The 20,964-nt window shown below is 38.4% G+C and overlaps 2 protein-coding genes across 2 annotated transcripts in view; one reads left to right on the forward strand and one right to left on the reverse strand.

The window, feature by feature from the left end:
- nvd (neverland) overlaps positions 1–19,201 on the forward strand; it is a 32,081-nt gene extending 12,880 nt beyond the window's left edge. The window contains exon 3 of the mRNA XM_064681322.1: positions 19,138–19,201. Coding sequence (XP_064537392.1) covers positions 19,138–19,201 — 64 coding nt within the window. The remainder of the gene's footprint in view (positions 1–19,137) is intronic.
- An 820-nt stretch (positions 19,202–20,021) lies between these two features.
- On the reverse strand, positions 20,022–20,609 carry LOC135427724 (uncharacterized). Its single transcript, XM_064681323.1, has one exon. The coding sequence runs from the start codon at positions 20,607–20,609 to the stop codon at positions 20,022–20,024; it is 588 nt and encodes a 195-aa protein (XP_064537393.1).
- Positions 20,610–20,964: the final 355 nt, after the last annotated feature.

Raw genomic sequence — 20,964 nt, forward strand, 5'->3', positions numbered from 1 at the left:
CTGATTCCTGAATTCACTTTCACTGGCCCTGCGTACAAACTCTGTTCCATGTTTTGCCACTTTGATATCGATAGTTTCAAGAATCGTTCTTCCCAAACTGAAACTCGACATGCATATCGATTCCATCTATCTGCACTGGGATTGTCAAACTTCCAAATGTTACTATCTGACTCTCGCCAATGCTTGTCAAACATTTCTCATGACCCGATAACTTGTCGACTCTTAATTTTGCAAAAACATTCCGGCGTAGTAAAAACTACATTTGAATGAACAACAGACTTCAGTTCTAGCCCGGAAGGGGTAAACAAGCTTGCTGGATTTATTTTGCCCTCATTCTGAACAAGATTTGTTCCCTTTTCTTTTTTATATACCCGTCCATTTTGCAATGAGCTGATCTATGCCCTGGTTGATTGCAACGGAAACACTTGAATTCAATTTACGAACAGTCCTTGCGTAAATGTGATAGATCACCACACTTGAAACATTTTCTTACTGGTTCCGAATTTTTCCCTGCGACGTTTTCATTTTTGCCGAGCTGGGAGTTATTTTTATCTACTTACTCTAACGGCCCTCGCATCTGTTGGTACCCTTCAATCTGCATCTTCAACTGCCTCATATTTCTGGATTGGTACAATAGAGCTTTATTTGCTCTGGTATACCATCTATGAAATATTCTATTAAGCTTTCCTCTTCCAAATCTATCGGCTTCGCTATCTCCATCTGCGCATACAAATATTCATGCAGTGTTTCGCTCTTCTTCTGCTGACGGTTGCTTAGCCTACGATGTAATTCTGCCGATGATACCCTAACACCAAACTCATCGCACAGTGCAACTTTGTTCGCTGCGTATAAATAATTTGGCCGCACCAACGAGCAACTGCTTTGCATAAATGAACAACTGCAACTGGCTCCACTCTACCGTAAGTGCACATTCCTCAAATTCTTCAATCCACTGATTTATGTCTGGGGTGTTCGACCTAGAGAACTGTGTCACACTATCTTCGACATCCTTCAAAGTGAACCATGACCTAGCCAAACGCGGAGTTTCTATTTGACGGTTCTGACCTACATCACTATCTATTTCTATCCTGATTCGATACGTTATCGTTCACCGTTATAAATGAATCCTCATCTCCCTCAGCACTGTTTCCTTGATCATTATTAACTGGAAGTCCATAGTGAGCAAGCAGCCTATTTTGCAATTCCGCATTTCTACCACTTGCACCAAGGCCTATCTCTGTTAGTTTAATACGCAAATCCGCTACGAGCAATGCCAAGATCTCGTCTCTACTCATTTTACAACTTAATTCTTTAATTTAAATGTATTGAAAATATTTGCTAATTAAATTAAATGCTTCTAAAATGTATCAAACTATATTTAACATAAATGTATATCGAAATACCAATGTTACTTAACAGTATGTTAATGACAAGTATAAAATTAATTTTCGGCAGTCTCCTTAACTTCGTCTCGCCGATATCGCAAAACTCACGAATTATTTTCGTTTTGCCTTTGGTAATTATTTTTTTGTTCTTTCTACTCACGATCACCAATACAAAACTCCAGACCGCTCTTCTCGTCTTGCTTGACCCACCAGATATTGACCACAGCTGCTTGTGTTGAATTCACTCGTTTATTTAACTGCCACCAACAGCTTTTCAATTTCTGCTCTCGTCGTTTCTTCTTCTGATTCCGTTCACATCACCAGCTTTTGAATTTCTGCTCTCGCTGTTTCTTCTCCTGATTTCACAACACCAGATTTTCAATTTCTGCTCTCGTTGTTTCTTCTTCTGATTTCACAGAACCAGCGAGCGGTCTCTCTCGTCTTCGATACACGCCTGTCCTTTCTCCACAGCACGAACGCACCACCCTTTTGCTTACTTTGTCTGTATACACACAAGTTGTCGTGTCTCTTTCGTTAACAAGATTCGTCTCTCTTTGATCGCCTTCTTCATGGTCGTTTGAATCGAATTATCGTGCCTCTTGATGTTGCTTTGGTTCTGCTGAATTTCACAATCCTACTTTTCATCTTTGAAAATCGCAAAAGTTCAGCAGCAGAACTAGTCCACTACAGCACCGCACAATTTACACAATTTTAGCATATGGGTATTAATAATTCAAAAATCTCGGTTGAGCCCCCAAAAATGTGGTCTCCAGTTTTACGTGATGAGTAACTCTGAGACGACGCTGTATTATTTTAATGTTTATTTATATTATTTGGATAATTGTAGCTTATAATGCATTGTAGCTTATAATGCAGTACATATGTAATTTCTGTGTAAACTTAATAGACTTTAACGAGTCACTAATGCGTGTGTAGCCTACGAGAAATCGGCATCGACTGAGTCTCTGATCGTTTTTTCTCAGAGCGGACGCTCTGACCGTTTGCTCTCTCGTGTAGCCTTCTGGGTCTCTATTGTTGTCGTCGTTCAATAACGGCAAGCACTGTGCGTTGCTCGCTCGGCTTCTTGCTCTTCTGGAACTTTCCTAAATCCTACATGAATTTTTTTATTGTGAAGGTCAGTTCTGGAGTCTTGTAATCTGACTGTTCCTGTGCCTTCCTTAGTTAGTGTTGAAGTGTGTGCATAACAATTTTTTTTTCCAAATACAACTGCTTTTAATCTTAAAGCTCTCTGTGCTGCGATGGACCGTTAAAGTCAATTGGAAGTGGGTTCAGTAGTGTGTTAAGAGCTGCTGCGGGCCAGGGTTCAGATGCACAGGTTGTTTTTTGTAATCTCGGTAGTCTCTGGCCATATACTAGGCCAGCGATTCGCACGTGAGAATAGACTTCCTATAATTATAATAGTACCATTATTGGGTTTAAAGCCCAGTTTTTGCCAAAGAGATTACTGGTGAAGTCAAATACGATGTATGTCCTACGTATCCTCTCTAATATGCGATATGCGAAGTCATGTTCTTGGGTCTAGTTGAGCTTTGTATTTTCTTTCTCTTTACTATGAAAACACAGTCTGTTAATATAGTCAGTATGGGCAAGATCCCGAAATACTGGTTATAGTTCTAGCCTTTTTAACATTTAACATTACATTATTGCATTTAATTATTAAGCCTCCACTATTTAAATTTTATTTTATTATGTTCTAAAGGGACTAGCAATAAATATTCAAATATTATTTAAGTTGATTTATTAATAAATTAGTAAATTGTATTCGTGTAAAACTGCCCAACAAACAAATTTGCCATTGGGCAATTTTCTGGTAGTTGCTCTGCAGTGGAATGTAGTTGTAAAGTCGCTTTATAGATCTTGATAATGGAAAAAAACGAGTTTTAAGTGGTGTTTCGCTTTCTTTTCCGATATCTCTTCTCTTAGCGGTTTGATGTGAAGGTGGTGCAGGTCCTGTGAATGTGTTCATTACGTGGGTACCATGGCGCCCCAGGGTATTAGATGTGCTCGCTGGATAATATCGATGTTGCCTTTGCTTGCGTTACCCATAACTCTTCTTTTCTTCTATTGGCTTCTTGCACCAAAACGACTGCTCAGGTGGAGGGCATCTTTATTTGTTATAAGTAAAGATTACTTACGGGCATTTGTTTTCTCTATTCATGTCTGCAATTTTCTGCAAGTCATTTCCTCACAAATACTTGGTGGCGGACTAGTTGCAGTTGCCTTTACTGGGTATCTGAAACGACTATGTATTGCAGTGTCGTCAAATAACGCTGATGTTAGCTGGTAGTCTGAAGAGATGTCCGCCGTGTACAGTATGGAGAGGAATGGCAAGGGAACGCTGCATTAGGGCACTGCAGTTTCAATAATGTCATGCGTCTCACTGTGAAGGCTTATTTGTAGAGACACGATTCTATCAAGTTTTGTGTGTTCTGAGCCAGCAGTAGTTTTCTTAAGTCCGTGCTGCTTAACTCTGTCAGATGCTTGAGCGAAGTTGAGAAACACTTCAGTGCAATATTTTCGATGTTTGAATGCAGTGGAAAGTTGTAATGTGATGCGATTGACTCCAAATTGGGGCGCGCATTTTTATGTATGTGCAGTAAGAGGACTTTTTTAAAAAGCTTTATAATAAAGATAATAATCCTATTGGTATATATGAAGATGGTTGCGTTTTATCTCTTCCTAGCTTAGGAATATTGACATTGATCGACTTTACCCAAGTCTTGCAATTACATTAAGAAGACGGCAGGTGTGTATTACTGCAAACCTAGGGAATTTGTTCATTTTTGGAGTTATTAGATCAACACCAGGTTATTTCCTGATGACTTTCGATGTCTTTTACAATTTCGGACGGCCGCAAGTCATCTGGTTCTAATGGTTCTACGAGTTTTTTACTTGATGGCAGGAGTTGGATGAAACAAATTTTGTGGGGGTGCAGCAAACGCATTTGCTTGCTGGCATAACTGTTTTAATTGGAGCTCTTAGATATTTCCACAATGAATAGCGTGAACAGATATCCTGGTCTTTTGAAGTTTCATTTATTTATGAGGCTTCTCTGCAGCAGCATAACATCGATAGTTTTATGGTAGTTGCATATGTTAAAGTTTGTACCGAGAAACTCTATTTTGTAGCCACAAAGCCATTATGTGGATTTTTACGATAGCGAGCAAGTAAGTAATTTTATTAGCATATTTTGGTTTTAAATCAGTTCTTCCAAAGTTGCTTGTAATAATGTCAAAAACTCTTTCATGCTTTGCTTTAACATCATAACTTCAATGTAAATCAGTTGCAGCTTCTGAGCTGATATGTATGATAATTTATAATAAGTATTTGATCAATTTACGGTTATCTGCCTCTGTTGGGACTAGCACTTTTTATCATGTATGTGACCCGTTTTTAAGGATTACCTTTAATTATTGCAACTAGTTTATTCATTATTGCACTTAAGCTTTGTTCTCGAATGTATATTGGTGTATGCTCTAATTTCTTAGCTCTCCTCCTATTACAAATCTATTAGAGTTGGGTGCCTCAGGTGCTTCGCTATCAACATTGCTACGGTTAATTTTTGGTTGATTAACAGCCTTTTAGCTTTGTGTGCTAAGTTTATCCTTTGCACCCAGCCTAGTCATCTTTTTAATTAGGTTTTGGTTCCTGTTGTTGTATATGGTTGTAATAACCGTTATTGGAACTGGAGTTTGCATTTGATATTGCAAAAGTTGAGAATGCCGTCGATATTGAGTTGTTGGTGACGAAGAACGTTGCAGTCATCGTAGTTGTGGTTGGTGCGACATTTATTTTATTTCTTTGGAGTCAATTTTAATTTAAGAAGTTAAGTCTTATGTTTATTTATTGCAAGCGATATATCTTTCGGCTGATATTTCCTTATTTATAATGGGATGTCCTATCGTTTTTTTCCCGCCGAAAATTAATCTATATATGTTATCTCCGTAAGATTGGTTGAATGCTATCTTTGCTGTCAAAAGAGTTTGCGTATTGTTCTATATATGTAACTCAATTTTTCATGAGTCACAGAAGTCTTTAAAAGTATGATTTTCTTTGGAATGCCATAAGCGGATAAAAAATTTGTCATAGAGCTTACAATACTTATTGTGTGTCTAATCAAAATGTTAAACCCTGTTTCGTATTTGTATGTGCTGATTGTGTATAGATAAGTATAAATTATGTCTAATGGTACATTAGGAATTTGTGAGTGTTGAAATTTAATTTTGTTGGGATGTCAAACCTATTCGAGAACTTGGCAGATTGATTGATTGTCTGCGGATTCTTGTGTTTATTGTAAAGCAATTTTTTTCCTTTTAGGTGAGCTATCATTTCGTCGGAACCCCTGTGGTTAAATTCTTCTTTAATACATTTTTATCCTGAACAAACTGAAAATGGATAATAATGGTTTAATGTAAGTGTATGTAACAGGCAGAGAGATACACAAGTAAGTGGGTGATTGGGCAGACTTCAAATGAGCAATAAGCTATTACAAGTGAACAAGGTTCAATCAGGATTTATTGTGATATCCGTCAGGTTCTTGTCCTGGTGTTTTTGGCTGATGAATACCGACATGCGGATACAGCGGAACAGCCGGGTGCTGCACTCACATGCCAGCTGGTCGGCCTCATATTTCACAGATGTTCTGTCCAACTAACTTGCATTCTTCTTGGGGTGATAGTCTGGCTTATTGCACTATATGTCACTTGTGACACTATTTTTGCGGAGTTTCCCTCTTCGATGAATGTGCTCCCAATTCGATTCATTCGACTGGTTCTTCTAAGCCACTCTGGTTTACTTCCAGACTATCTAACTCTAAAAAATTGTAAGTCTATTTTTTTAAAAAACCTTAAGAAGTCTGGTTCGAGTATTGACTTGGCTAAATTCTCCATAGCCAAATCAAACATATTTTTTCTGATATATTATTTACGAGAATTATCTTACTTGTAAAGGTAACTTGCTCAAAGTATGTATAATGTGCTGTGTTCATGTGTTTCTATATTAATTGTTTTTTTATACCCTGAACCCATTAAAAATGGGTAAAAAGGGTATAATAATTTTGTGCAAATGTATGTAACAGGCAGATGGAAGCATCTCCGACCCCATAAAGTGTATATATTCTTGATCAGCATCAATAGCCGAGTCGATCTAGCCATGTCCGTATGTCTGTCTGTCCGTCCGTCTGTCCGTATGTATGAACGCAAGGATCTCAGAACCTACAAGAGCTAGAGACTTGAAATTAAATTGATGAAATGATATTTAGCTGTAGGTCCTCCTAGTGCCCGTGCAGGTCGAGTTTGTTTCCGATTCGAGTTCTTGCACCGTTTCCAAATAATCGAAAAAAATTCGATATCGAAATCCAAGAATTTCTGTATACATGTACACACACACATTCATGCGCGTCTGCTTTGAATTCTATTAACAACATTGCAATTGCGGTTGTATTGTTCTGTGCTGCTATTTTAGTTGGTTTTTTCGCATTAAAATTCAATTATTGGTGTGGCTCTTGAGTAGAGGCGTCGGCAAGTGGTGTGGTTAGTTGCGAGTTTGAACCCTGCCAAGTGAACTTTTTTTTTTTAATTTTAATTTTTTTTTATTACTACTAAAGCAATCGAGCGCGTAGCGCGAGCTGCATTTGGTGTTGGAATAAGAGGGTTCAGGGTATCCCCTAGTCGGGAGCTCCCGGCTAGAACCTCTTACTTGTGTTATTATCAAAATTTAGCTTTTGATATGACTTCCGAGAAGAGTGTCCGACTGAAGAAAAGGAAACGAGCTCACAGCGCGAACTGCAAGAAGAGGGTTTAGAGTATTGCGGGTCGATTTAAGCCTCTTACATGTTTTTTAAAAATTAATTTCATTGATGTAAAAGGAAATGAGCGTTTAGCGCGACTTGCAGTTACTATTGACAGAAGATGGTTCAAGGTATCCCTTATTCGACCACTCCCGAATAGAGTATTGTTACTTATTAATGAGAGTTTTTATTATTAATATTATTTTATTTCAGTTGGAGCTCATTAGAAGACAGACACATAGCTGAAACAAAATTGAATCATATATTCAAGTTATTTGGAAAAATTCAGTGTTTTCCAATTGATGTTATCGGAAAACAGGTTATTTTTCAGTGATGTTGGAAAAAATCAGATAATATATATATATTTTTGCAGATTGGACCCGCCTACGTTCATCTCGTTTTGCACTCTCCCACATTTGGAAATTTTCAAATATTTCAAACAATTACTCCAGTAGAACCACTTTTACAAAAAGTAGTACACAGATTTTACGCTTCCCGATTCATGGCACCAATTATGAAGTTTTTAATTTTTGGAGAAACCGTTATGGTATGTAAAATATTTTCAAATTTTGAACTACATATTCAAATTACGACTTCTTTTTTTTACATCAAGTTTGAGCGAGATTTGAATATATGGAATCATAAAATGTACCGGAGTAACCCTATGCTTGTAATAGAAGAATCCTCCCTAAAAAAATTTCGGAAATGGTATGCACAGTTCTACACAATAAACAGTAAATCATTTCAATTAGAAACCAATGAAAATTGGTAGCAAACAAAAAAACAATAGTACCGAATATGTCAATATCTAATAAGAAACTTTAAAATTGTTGGATTACCAATGTATTTGTTTTGGTGTAAATAAACATGAAACATGAAAATATAAAAACGGATCCTCAGCTGTTCAACATAAAATGCAACAGCATCACGAATGGAGTAAGCGGGAAAGACTAAAAATAGTCCGTGCCATTGGGAGTTGTCGACTCGTAAGTTATGCCTTGCTTTAGTGGTTGAAATATTCCATTGTTCTCTTTTCTTTTGTTCGCCAAAGCTTACAGACGAGTGCCTTCAAGTGATATACGTTTAGCCGTAGAATTACGATTAAATTAAGAAATAAAAAATAATAATAAATAAAAAACAAGTAAGAGGTTCTAGTCGGGAGCTCCCGACTAGGGGATACCCTGAACCCTCTTCTTCCGACAGGCGATAGGTATAAAATGAAAAATGCTTGATATATATATACTATTCTAGGAGCTACATGTCAAATTTGGTGACTCTAGCTCATATTATTTGCCGAAATTGCTCAAAAAACAGGATTTCGATATCGAATTTTATCGATTACCTGGAAACGGGACAAGTTATCGAATATCGGAAACAAACTCGATCTGCGCGGGCACTAGGAGGACCTACAGCCAAAGTTTCAAGCTCTTATAGGTTCTGAGATCCTCGCGTTCATACATACGGATAGACAAACGGAGAGACGGACGGACGAACAGACAGACGGACATGGCTAGATCGATTCGGCTGTTGACGCTGATCAAGAATATGGGATCAGAGACGCTTCCTTCTGCCTGTTACATCCATTTGCACAAATACATGTTACCCTTTTAACCCATTTTTAATGGGTTCAGGGTATAATAAATAATAACAAGCTACTTCAACACCAATTGAAGCTCGCGATACGCCCTCGTTTTCTTTAGTAGTAAAAAATAAATAAAAATAAATGATAAATAAATAAAAAATTTTTTTTGGCCGGGTTCGAACTCGCAACTGACCGCATTACTTGATGCCGCCTCCACTCAACAGCCACACCAGCCAAAAAATAAGTAGTTCCCTCGGTAGGGTTCGAACTGACTACAAACTGCACTACTTGCCGCCGCCTCTACTCAAGAGCCACACCAATAATTGAGTTTTAATGAAAACATAACCAATTAAAATAGCAGCACAGAAAACAATACAATCGCATTTGAAATGCTGTTGATAGAATTCAAAAGCAGACGCGCATGAATGTGTGTGTGTACATGTATACAGAAATTCTTGGAATTTGCTCTTGCTGCTGGTTACACGTGCGCGCATAACCTTTGTGCTTCTTAACCGATTTTAATGAAATTTTCGACAGTACATTGTACTTTATTGGGCCATAGAATATTTGTGTATTCTCAAAAAGTCACTTGCATATAAATTGGTGGGCAATGCAAGTTGGGTTATTAACTTGATTTATAGCTTCTCGGAGATAGCAGGGGGTGGCGATAGGTATAAAATGAAAGATACTTGATATATGTATACACATATACTACTCTAGAAGCAGCATATCAAGTTTGGTGACTCTAGCTCTTTTTAGTTACCCAATTTGCTTAAAAAACAGGATTTCGATATTGATTTTTATCGATTGCTTGGAAACGGAGTAAGTTATCGATTATCGGAAACAAACTAGTACTGCACATGGACAAGGAGGACCTACAGCTAAATTTGCAAGTCTTTGGCTCTTATAGGTTCTAAGATCCTTGCGTTCATACATACGGACACGCGGACGGACGGACAGACGAACATGGCTAGGTCGATTTGGCTGTTGATTCTGATCAAGAATATATATACATTATATATAAACGCCAGGAAATGTTCGACTTTGTCTAGATGGCGAAAAAGTTAACGAGGTGACGATCAAACAAGGATACTTAATGCCCCTTATTTTTGTCGTTTTAAGTAAATTGCCGAGGGCGAAGTATTTTACAAGCATTGATCTAAAAGACGCTTACTGGCATATTCCCTTAACAACGGGAGCAGGAGAAAACCCCGCTTTCACGGTCATGCCATTTGGATTATCTAATACCCCTCAAACCATGTCGAAACTAGTGGATAATGTCATTACCGCTAAGCTACGTTACGAGATCTTTAGCTTAATGAACGACTAGTCATCTCGGATTCATTCGACAGGCGCATAACAGTGCTGAAACAATTGGTATAACTATCAATGTGAAAAAGAGCAATTAATATCACGGTCATGTAAGAGGGCATGGTACCATCCAAGCAGACCAGCAAGCAAAGATCTTCAAGAAACGGGCTGGTATCCCAAATTTATTAAAAATAATGACGGCATTGCTGAACCCATATCTTTTACACTCAAACAGCTAAGCAATTTTATGTGGTCAGATGAAGCTCAGAAAGAATTTGAGATGTTAAAGCGGGAAATGTGCAAAGCTTCAGTTTTGCATAGTCCTGATTTTCATTGCCATTTAAGATACACGACGATGCCAGTCATACCGGCGTGGGTGGCGTGCTGATGAAAGGATGAAAAAGGAGTCAGTTGGTAATGATGTCACGTAAATTGTAATCAAAGCAATTATTCGACATGTCCCAATCTGAGCTGAGTTCAAGATTAGCAAGGTGGGCTTTCAAATTACAATCATTCAAGTTATAAATATATCCACGCAGTAATTTAGGAAATGTTGGAATATTAGTGGTAGTTGATCATTTAACGAACTATCCATATTTTAAGACTATCCATATTTCTTGTGGAGGGGAATGATATAAGATTCTTTCCAAAGAGATGGAAATATAGAAGATTCAAGGGATAGATTAAAAAGCCTTAGCAATAGGAAAGAGCAACACTCCTTGGGTAGACACCTAGGAATCATCAGGCCCAGGAGAGTAAAAAGATTTTAAAAAATTTAAAGCAAAAAGAAGAGAAGAATGGGAAATAATAGGAGCAGGTATAGAATCAGAGGAAGTAATATTGTAAGGGCAAGAATTATTATTGGGACAGTCGGAAGAGTAAGTTGATTAGAAAAAATTAGCATAGAGGTTAGCAGAATCAGAATCATTGCGAGCTTTATCCGTCCCGAGAGAAGGGGAAGATGTCAAATTTGAGATTTACGCTTCAACTTTACAAAATTATAAAGCTGTCTCGGATTTTTAACTCTCATAGCACTGAGAATTCAGAAAAATAAGTTCGGAATATTTAGACAAGTCAATGCTCGAAAAATACTTATTAAACTTTTTTAAATATTTAGACTTAATATTTTTTAGGTTTGAAGAAGCAATTGTAGAAACAGAGTTTCGAATACAAACATCTAAGATAGAGTTCAGGGTGTTATACAAATATACAATTAATAGCTATATTCATATCAACCGAGTCATATAAAAAAGACCAAGCAGTTGCATGAATACGTTGATTAAGCAAGGAATAGTTTCGTTTGCGAAAGCAACAGCGGAGCATATTAATAGGTGATGAATGAGATATAAGAGGATTGCAATTGAACATTGCAACCTCTTAAGTAGGATGATGTACATCCTTAGGAAAGATAAAGGAGGAGACCTGGACATATTAGCCATGAGGTAGTCGTTAACAAATACAACATCAAGTGTTCTATTCAAATGATTAGAAATCGAATTGATTTGAAAAAACATAGGTCTAGCATGCAATCTATAAGGTTCTGCTGTGCTGAGGGTACTAGATCATTTTCGGCAGTGAATAATGACCAAGAGATGTTCAGTAAATTAAAATCACTCAAAACTATAAATAGGTCAGTTTCAAGTGTATAGAAACAACTTCAATACAATTAATATGTTTTAACGTGAATATCAGAAGAAGGAGGAACAGAGAAGCATGTAATATAAATATCGCTTGACGGAAAAGACACCCTAACTGAGACAATCTCAGCGTCAGTAGTAGTCAGCAGGTTTACAGAATGGTTCAGACTGGAGAGTGGCTTTAACGCCAATTAATACCCCACCACCTCGAGTCGGCCGATCATTTCTATGCATAATGGAATTGTGCGGAAAAGCTTCAAAATCAAATATTGATGAATTTAACCATTTTGCTGAAAATGCAAGTATATTCTAATCGAAGGAAGTGCTAGCCATAAAAAAATGTTGATGCTTAGAAATAAGTTTTCTTACAATCTGATAATAAATATAAACTAGGTCGTAAGTCGAAATTAGTTTTTTGCGGCAGTAACGGTACGTTGTATAGAAGGGACCGGAAGGGTGACACTGAAAGTAATATTTGGACGCTCGCTTAGAGAAGGCAATAATGACAACATTAGGGATAAATCCAAGTTGCTAGCAACGGACAAAAGATGCGTAGGTTATTGGACAGACGGCTAGGGCTAATGCAAAAATTGTGACTTAAGCCGAATTTATATTTGCTAAGCAACTCGAAACTCGAGTCAAAGTTACTCGACAGATACTTAGCCACATTATTAAGTTTTAAGAATTGATTTTTCACAGAATTTTACATTCTGGAGAAATCAATCTGCTTGTCGATGCATTCTGGGCACGACCAAAGCAAGCCGTCGCAGCCCTTCTTGGCAATGGCAGCGACCTAGCCGCAATCACGCCCAGTGAGATCTGCACATTAAGCATGCATCATATTCTCAGCCAGCAATTATCAAATTGCGGCTGGGCAGAATCTTCAGCCTGCTTGAACGTGCAAGGGTTCTTACAGCAGGACATTTTTTATACCGGCGTTAAAAGTTAAACAGAAGTTGCGATAGCGCAGAGCGAAACGAAAAACGGTGCACAAAAATAGAGCAGCAAACGCTCAAAAATATTCGAACACAAACTAATTATTGTTTGCAACAGCAAAAATTTGTGAGAGCGCGATGCACAAGCAAAAATATGCACCAGCGAACACACGCACAAACAAGTGTATGCACAGGGGAGCAAAAAAGAAACTAAAGAATCAAAACAAACACTAATAACAGCACGGAACTGACAGCCGCGTTCATCTGCACAACAGATGGCACTTTGCAAAAGTTATAAAAGCTTTTTATATAAAGCACAAAAGTGCGAAATTTGGAATAAAAAAGCAGAAGCACAAAAATATATAGAAATTTTGGAGCATAAGTAAAACGTCAATCACTCTCGATTGAGTACTCTCTCTGTTTGGGCAGAATATGGTTACAAATGGAAAGATTTATCATCTTTTGCAAAACTTGTAGCAATTAGAAGACCCAACAACTAGTTTTAATCTGGAAGGCTTACACAATATTACACGTGAAGCAGCGAAAAAAGGGATAGGGCAACAAAAGGGTCAAAATGTTAAAACCTGCAACCGTCGGACCCCTAATGTATCTTCCAGTGTTGAGTAACTTTGAAAAGCATTTAGTTCTAAATTTGTTCCAACTTTTGTGAAAGCTAGAATTAGTAAGGTACTCGGCAGAAGCTGTTATGAGATGGAGGATTTACAAATTAAATTGGTGGGAAAGTTAAGCAGTAGATTTTGTTGTTATGTATTCAAGCGGGTATCCCACTTTGCCGTTTTTAGCGCCTAAGTTTGATTTTGGTAGGTGGGATTTGTAACATGTCGCTTGATACCTAAGAGTAGACAGTAAAATATTGTCCCAATAGCGTCTATACGCTTTGCTTGTAAAGTTAACAATAACAAGAGGCTCTAGTCGGGAGTTCCCGACTAGGGGATACCCTAAACTGTCTAATAAGAATAAATCTAAAAAAAAATAGTTCCTTCGGTAGCGTTCGAGCTCGCAACAGACCACACGACTTGCCTCCGCCTCTACTCAGCAGCCGCTCCAAAAATTGACTCTGAATGCAAAAAAAAACCTATTTAAATAGCAGCACAGAAAGCAATACAATCGCAATTGCAATGCTGTTGGTAGAATTCAATGAAGATGCGCGTGAATATGTGTGTGTACACGTATACAGAAATTCTTGCAATTTGCGATAGCTGCCAGCCAAAACACGTTTTAGTAACTTTTGTGTTTCTTAACCTATCTTGATAAAACAGTAGATCTTATTGTGCTAAAGAGTATTTGTGTATTCTCAATAGGTCATCGAAATTGTGGCTAAAATTGGTGGGCAATACATGTTGGTTTATTTTCTTGATTTATAGCTTTTTCATGGTAGCGGGGAGGTGGCGAAAGCTATAAAATGAAAAATGCTTGATATATATATACTATTCTAGAAGAAACATATCCAGTTTGGTGACTCTACCTCTGATAACTTACGAGATTTGCTTAAAAAACAGGATTTCGATATCGATTACTTGGAAACAGGGCAAGTTTTCGATTATCGGAAACAAACGCGTACTGCGCGGCCTCTAGCTCATATAGGTTCTGATATCCTTGCGTTCATACATACATACGAACGGACAGACGGACATGGCTAGATTGCATCGGCTATTGATGCTGCGGAATATATATACTCTATAAGGTCGGAGATGCTTCATGCTGTTACATACATTTGCACATATACAATTTACACTTTTAAAAAACAACGCTAATATTTTAACAAAATAAATAATTAGAATAATATGTATATATATATCTATTGTAACGTAGAGTCACAATACGGAAGCTAAATAGTATTAAAATTATGAAGAAAACTAAATCTAAGGTCACAATTGAATTAAAATGTATAATACTAAGAACAAAAGCTAACTTTAAGATAACAATAATGGAGAAAATGAATATGAATATGACGATACATTAATATTAAGAATGAAACAAACTCTAAGAAAATAACGAATGAGAAACAGAATATGAATGGATCGATTAACATTCAAGCTTTATTAAAGCACTTACCAAAGAACATATAGATGGGACATGCCGTGTTACCAAAGTGGGCACAAAAAATATCGGTGCATCTGGTCCAACGAGCGAGTAAGATATGATGTCTTTTGATCGCTTACACAAAAGGAAACTGCCTTGGCTTACTCTCTTCCATATGATTTGTGCGATAGAACGGCATCGCTGTTTATTTTTATCTCGCTCGCACTTACTCTCAGTGCTCTCAATGCTCTCTTTATGTCTAGGTACCGTTTAAATGTTTGTGTGTGTATATGTCGCTAGTAGTTATCGATAGATCGGTGAGGGCCCTAAGCACCTTAGAGCGACCCAAATTTCGCAGGGGTGGCAACGTCTAGCTCAGGAACCACTGCATTGAGCGAAAAAAAGGTGGGAGTGCATTGACGGTCGGCCGCCCTATTCGCTCGTAGGGTAATAAGCGGAAATATACCCTTTATGGTGCCCTTGGCCGACGACAAACCCATGCCGATGCTGCCTTTGGGTAGCGATGCACTGAAAATGTGAGTGTATGGGTAGGCAAATTAGGGTACAAGTTTCCTTGCTGCCCATAGCAACAGGGAGTAAAATTTGAGAGGCGGTAAAATACGGTCGGGTTGTGCGCAAGGTGCGTTTTTAATTTCGGCCACACAAAAACAAAATTAATACTTTAAAGATTATATCTGTCGAGAACCGACAGTAAACGCCTGTGAAAGTGAGCCAAAAATAATACGTCCATTATAGCCTAGATAATATACCCAACTATATCATTCCGTGGCGGACCATCAAAGAAAAACTTTTTGTCGGGCACCAAAATTTATTAGCACATTTAGTGCCCAGCCCATCCTCATAATTATCAGTGGCTGGTAGCACGACGATGAAAAATAAAAAGGAAATAAAATTTTAATAATACGAGTGCCAGCCATGGAGCCACGCGTAGGACAACATGCTGGCCCACCCACCTCGCAAGCCCGTCATCTGTGGCCCGGCCAATCTCATCGACGAGAGAAGGATCCAAGCATGAGTGCCCGTCGACGACTACCGGCGTCTTTTCGCCCCATCGCGGACACCGAGAGTCGACCAGGAGACGAAACTTTAGTTTTGTCTCTCAGTCTTATGTGTACATACGCATATATACGCATATCTATATATATTACCATTTAAGAAAAACTTAATTGATCTCCGACAGTGAGTGAAAGGCTCCAAAAGTTACTGTGTCTGCAATCTGAAAAAAGAAATAAAAAAAGTAATTTCGATTCCACACCGTCCATACATGTATTTCCATCGCCATTAGCGCCCCAGAGAGCTATTTAGGAAGGCTAATTGTATTTAAGTGATTTAATTCCTACCAATTTTTTTTATATAATGATCTTTCCATATAAAAATTTAAAAATATAAAAATTTTAAATTATAAAAATATAAAAAAGTGAAATGTTTAAAAATTCATTAAAATAGTTTGTTTTTCTTTAAAAATATTTCTTTCTTTTTTTCATTTGGCTGATCAAGCCGTAGTATATATTATTTTATGTATATATATATTTTTTTTTTTGAGTTTGCATTCGAATTCATAAAGAAAATTTAGATGTATTATGTATTCAAATTTTTTAATCTTTCCTTATGAACTTTTTGTTCTTTACCCTTTGTATTTTTTATTATATTATTATTATTTTCTATCAAGCATTATCTTTTTCTATCAAGCTTACTATATGGTCCTAGGTATTTATTTTCTAATTTATGACCTACTTCATTTTTTAAAAGTACTTTATCTCCTATACTTAAATTTAGGTCTAATGTTTTCCTATCATAAAGTTCCTTATTTTGCTGCTTATGTTTATCTATCATTATTTTAGCTCTTTTATAGGCTATTTCTAATCTATATTTAGATTCTGTAGAATAATCATCTTTGGTTATTTGGATGGAACTTAATAGTCAAATTCTACATCCGTTAACACAAGTAAAATATCTCGATTTAGCAATAGTGCTTTATTTATTATATACCAAGAAAGTTAATATTTAGATGCGTGTAAGCTGAAGGTTAGAGAGCTCGAGCTAGAAGAAAGTTGTACGTGCTTTTTTGCAATATGGTGAAATTCAAAATTAGTGAAATTCAAAAAACTTAAAATGTATCAGTTCCTGTGCTGCCAGATCGCCACAGTACCCCCTTCTAGACTTCAAGTTCTGAAACGAACGGGGAGTCTAATTGTGCGGCGATGCCTTGTAGATTGTTGAAGCGGTATAGGTGTGTTGGGAGCATCCTTGGATGCGTCTTGTTGTTGACCTAATGGCGATGTTGCTTCTGCGTTGGTTGTCGTTGATTGTTGCTGTATTTCCATGAAAGCAGGTTTGAGGCGATCAATTGATACTTTGGTATCGTGACCATTGATAAGTATGTTGAAAAATTTGGTTTGTTTTGATTTTACTTCAAATGGTCCGTCATAGGGCGTCTGAAGCGATCCACGTACCGTGTCGTTACGCAGAAAAACATGAGTTGAATCAGCTAATTGCTTAAAGATGAAGGCTTTGATGAGTCGTGGTTGGATGTTTGAATTGGTCGGATTTCGCGCATCATCTCTGTTAGATCCTTGGCGAAATCGGTTTGTGGTTGAAATTGACTGGAGTTATTGAAAAATTCTCCAGGACGACGACGAGTTGTACCGTAAACAAGATGTGCTGCTGTTGTTTGGATGTCGGGCTTATATGCTGAGCGGAGGCCAATTTGGATGGCCAGCCGATCCTGTTGTGACACATTATAGCTGCCTTAATCGTGCGGTGCCAACGTTCGATGATTCCGTTTACCTGTGGACGGTAGGCGGTCGTTCGTAAATGGTCACTGCCGAGGAGGCGCGATAGCTCGTTAAATAACCTGGATTCAAATTGTCTGCCTTGGTCCGTGGTAATGCGTGCTGGAACTCCAAAGCGAGAAATCCATGTAATGATGAGTGCTGCGGCTACTGTTTCAGCTTGGATATCCTCAATGGCGACTGCATCTGGCCATCTGGTATAGCGATCGATAATCGTGAGACAATATCTAAATTGACCAGATTGAGGAAAGGGTCCAATGAGATCTACATTGATGTGTTCAAATCTGCGTGAAGGCAGAGTGTATTGTTGGAGTGGTGAATGAACGTGGCGTGTGACTTTAGATTTTTGGCAAGGGATGCAGTGTTTGACGAAGTGAGCTATATCTTTATGCATACAAGGCAAAACGAAGCGCTGTTTGATGAGTTTAATTGTTGAACCAACTCCTCCATGGGCAATGCCATGTATCTTGCTGATAATATTTTATCGATGTGGCTGCGGTATGAATGGTCGCACTGTAGAAGTAGAAAAATCGCATAAGATTGGAGGACTTGATTGCGGTAAGTTGATAGATTTGATTTGAAGTGAAGTTATGTTGTCATTAAGTAGCTTTTTTAGCTCTGGACAACTTGCTTGTGCAACAGCAATCTTATTGTAGTCGATGATGTTGGCTTCAATAGTTTCGATGCGAGAGAGTGTGTCAGCAGTAATGTTATCGACACCTGCTATGTGTAGAATAGATGTCGTGAATTGTCCGATAAAATCTAGCTGTCGAACCTGCCGTGGAGAAGCTTTTTCAGATTTTTGCGTAAAAGCGTATACCAATGGTTTATGGTCCACACTGACCATCAAACATTTTTCCTTCGAGCATGTAGCGGAAATGCTTGATACTAAGGTAAATTGCAAGAAGCTCTCGATCATAAGTACTGTACTTGCGTTGTGCGTAAGTAAGCTTAACGTTAAAAAATCCCATTGGCTGAGGTTCATTGTTGACGATTTGATGCAGTACAGCGCCAACGGCTGTATCGCTTCCGTCCGTGCTGAGAAATAACTGAGCATCTGGAGCAGGATGTACCAAAAGGGTTGCTGCAGCTAGAGAACGCTTGCATTTCTCTAAATGATTCAGCGTGTCACCTGTTCAAGTTATTGGAGTTGAGCCGTTTTTTTTTGTTACCCGGTATTAATTGTACCAGTGGTGCGTGATGGGTGATTGCTTTTGGCAGGAATCTTCGATAAAAGTTAATCATTGCCAAAAAACGTTTCAGTTCTTTTGCGACTGTGGGCAAGGGAAATTCGATGATGGTTTTCACTTTGTCTGGTAATGGTTTGATGCCACTATGATCGATCAAATGCCCAAGAAACTCGATTGATGTTTGACCGAAACGACATTTGCTAGAGTTGATTTTGAGATGAAAACGTCGAAGTCGTTCAAAAACTTGCCGAAGATGGATTTGGTGTTGCGCCATATTGTCTGATGCAACGGCGATATCATCTATATAGACGAAAACAAAGTCTAAATCCCTCAGTGCGGAATGCATGTACCTTTGGAAGGTTTGTGCAGCGTTGCACAATCCAAATGTCATGTGTGTTAACTCAAATAATCCAAATGGTGTGGTTATTGCAGTCTTTGGGATGTCGCCTGGTTCGATGGGGATCTGTTGATATGCACGGTTAAGATCAATTTTTGAGAATATTTTCTTGCCATGAAAAATATGTGTACAGTCTTGTATGTGTGGAAGTGGATACCTATCCGGAACAGTTTGTGCGTTGAGGGCGCGGTAATCACCACATGGCCGCCATTCGCCTGTTTGCTTGCGGACCATGTGCAACGGCGATGCGTATGCGCTTTTCGATTGTCGGTACACACCTATTTTAAGCAAGAACTCGAATTCCATTTTGGCAGCCTTAAATTTGTATGGAGTGAGTCGACGAGGTCTTGCGAATGTTGGTGGGCCTTTTGTCTCAATGCAGTGAGTTACACTAGATGTTGTGTGCTTCGGTGATAAGGCATTGAGTTGTGTGATGTCCTTGAATTCCTCCAGCAGCCGGGCGAACTCACAGGATGCGTTAAACGTTTTTAACGTTGTTAAAGATCGAAGGCTGCAGACACCTTGACGTGCTATCAAAGTTTGAGCGTCGATTAATTTACCATCTTTAATATTGACAAGAAGTTTATAGTGCTGTAGGAAATCTGATCGAATGATTGGAAATTTTGTATGAGCAATGAGAGTGAGACGGGTTGAGCCATATGTTTTAATGGTAGTGCCGTTAGCAGCAAAAAGAGGGTTTTCGCTGGTGGCTAAAAAACGTCGGTTTATGGCTGCAGAAGGTATGACTGACACATCAGCGCCAGTGTCGATAAGGAACTTTTTACCAGACTTTGTATCTGGAATAAATAGTCGATTAGAGGTTGTGATACTGTGAACGTTTAAACTAAGCTTGGAATAATTTTTTATGGCATGAACAGATTGGCCATCGAAGTGGCCAATTTGATTTTCTTCGACGGTGCTAGTTTTTTTGGTTGTTGGTGTTTGTTCGATTAAAGGAACATGGTGCAATGCAGTGTTGGGCACTGCAGCCATACTTGTTATGATACCAGCAATTTTGATTTGAATCGGCCTGTGCGATCGCCTGTGCATTGCTGCGGTTGGTTTGTAATCGATTGCGACTGCGAGTGCGTCGATTTCCGTTGTTGTTATTGCTGTTGAGCAGCTGACCAAGTTTTGTATTGATCTTTTGAAACATTATGTCCTGGGCATCCAGACGTTTTTCAATCGTACTGATGCGGTTGTCCATTTGATGCTCAGTTGCAGTGTTGTTACGGGAAAGCACTGCGACGTTATCACATGAAGTATAACTTAGTGTATCCATTACGGCGTCAGCGGCTGTTGCAAGTTGCGATAGTGTTGTATTTGGGGAAGTCTCAAGAATACCTGCGATGACAGCGCGAGCTGCAGGAGGTAGGCGTTTAATCCAATAACGACGTACAACTGATTCGTCGTTATTAGCGTTGGTTTGCTGTAGTTGGCTGAGGAGATGGGTTGGACGTCCATCACCAAGTTGAATGCCAGTGGCAAGTTTGTCGAGGCGTGTCATCTCTGACTCAGCGAACTTTGCCAGGATGGCTTGTTTGAGTGTAGTGTATGGATTTGTTTGAGGCTCGTTTTGAACAAGATCGTGAACTTGATCTAAGTATTTGGGATCCGCATATGTGATGACGGCTGCGTACTTCTCGTGTTCCTTTCGTAAGCCTATGCCTTGTAAAAGAAACTAACTTTCTAGCTTTGTAAAAAACATTTCAATGTTTGTAACCGTGTGTAGTTGAGGAAAGGGCATCTTGACGAAAACAGAATTTACATTGTTTGCAGCTTCTGCATTGCTGTTCTCAATGTGAGCGCTAGCATTATTCTCGTCCTCCATTTTGTATTTTAAGCGTCATGTATTTCGTGGA

The sequence above is a fragment of the Drosophila montana genome, unplaced genomic scaffold (genome assembly GCF_035044405.1).
Source record: "Drosophila montana isolate Dmon_TW-CO22-7 unplaced genomic scaffold, ASM3504440v1 contig_2241_1, whole genome shotgun sequence".
Taxonomy (NCBI): Eukaryota; Metazoa; Arthropoda; class Insecta; order Diptera; family Drosophilidae; genus Drosophila; species Drosophila montana.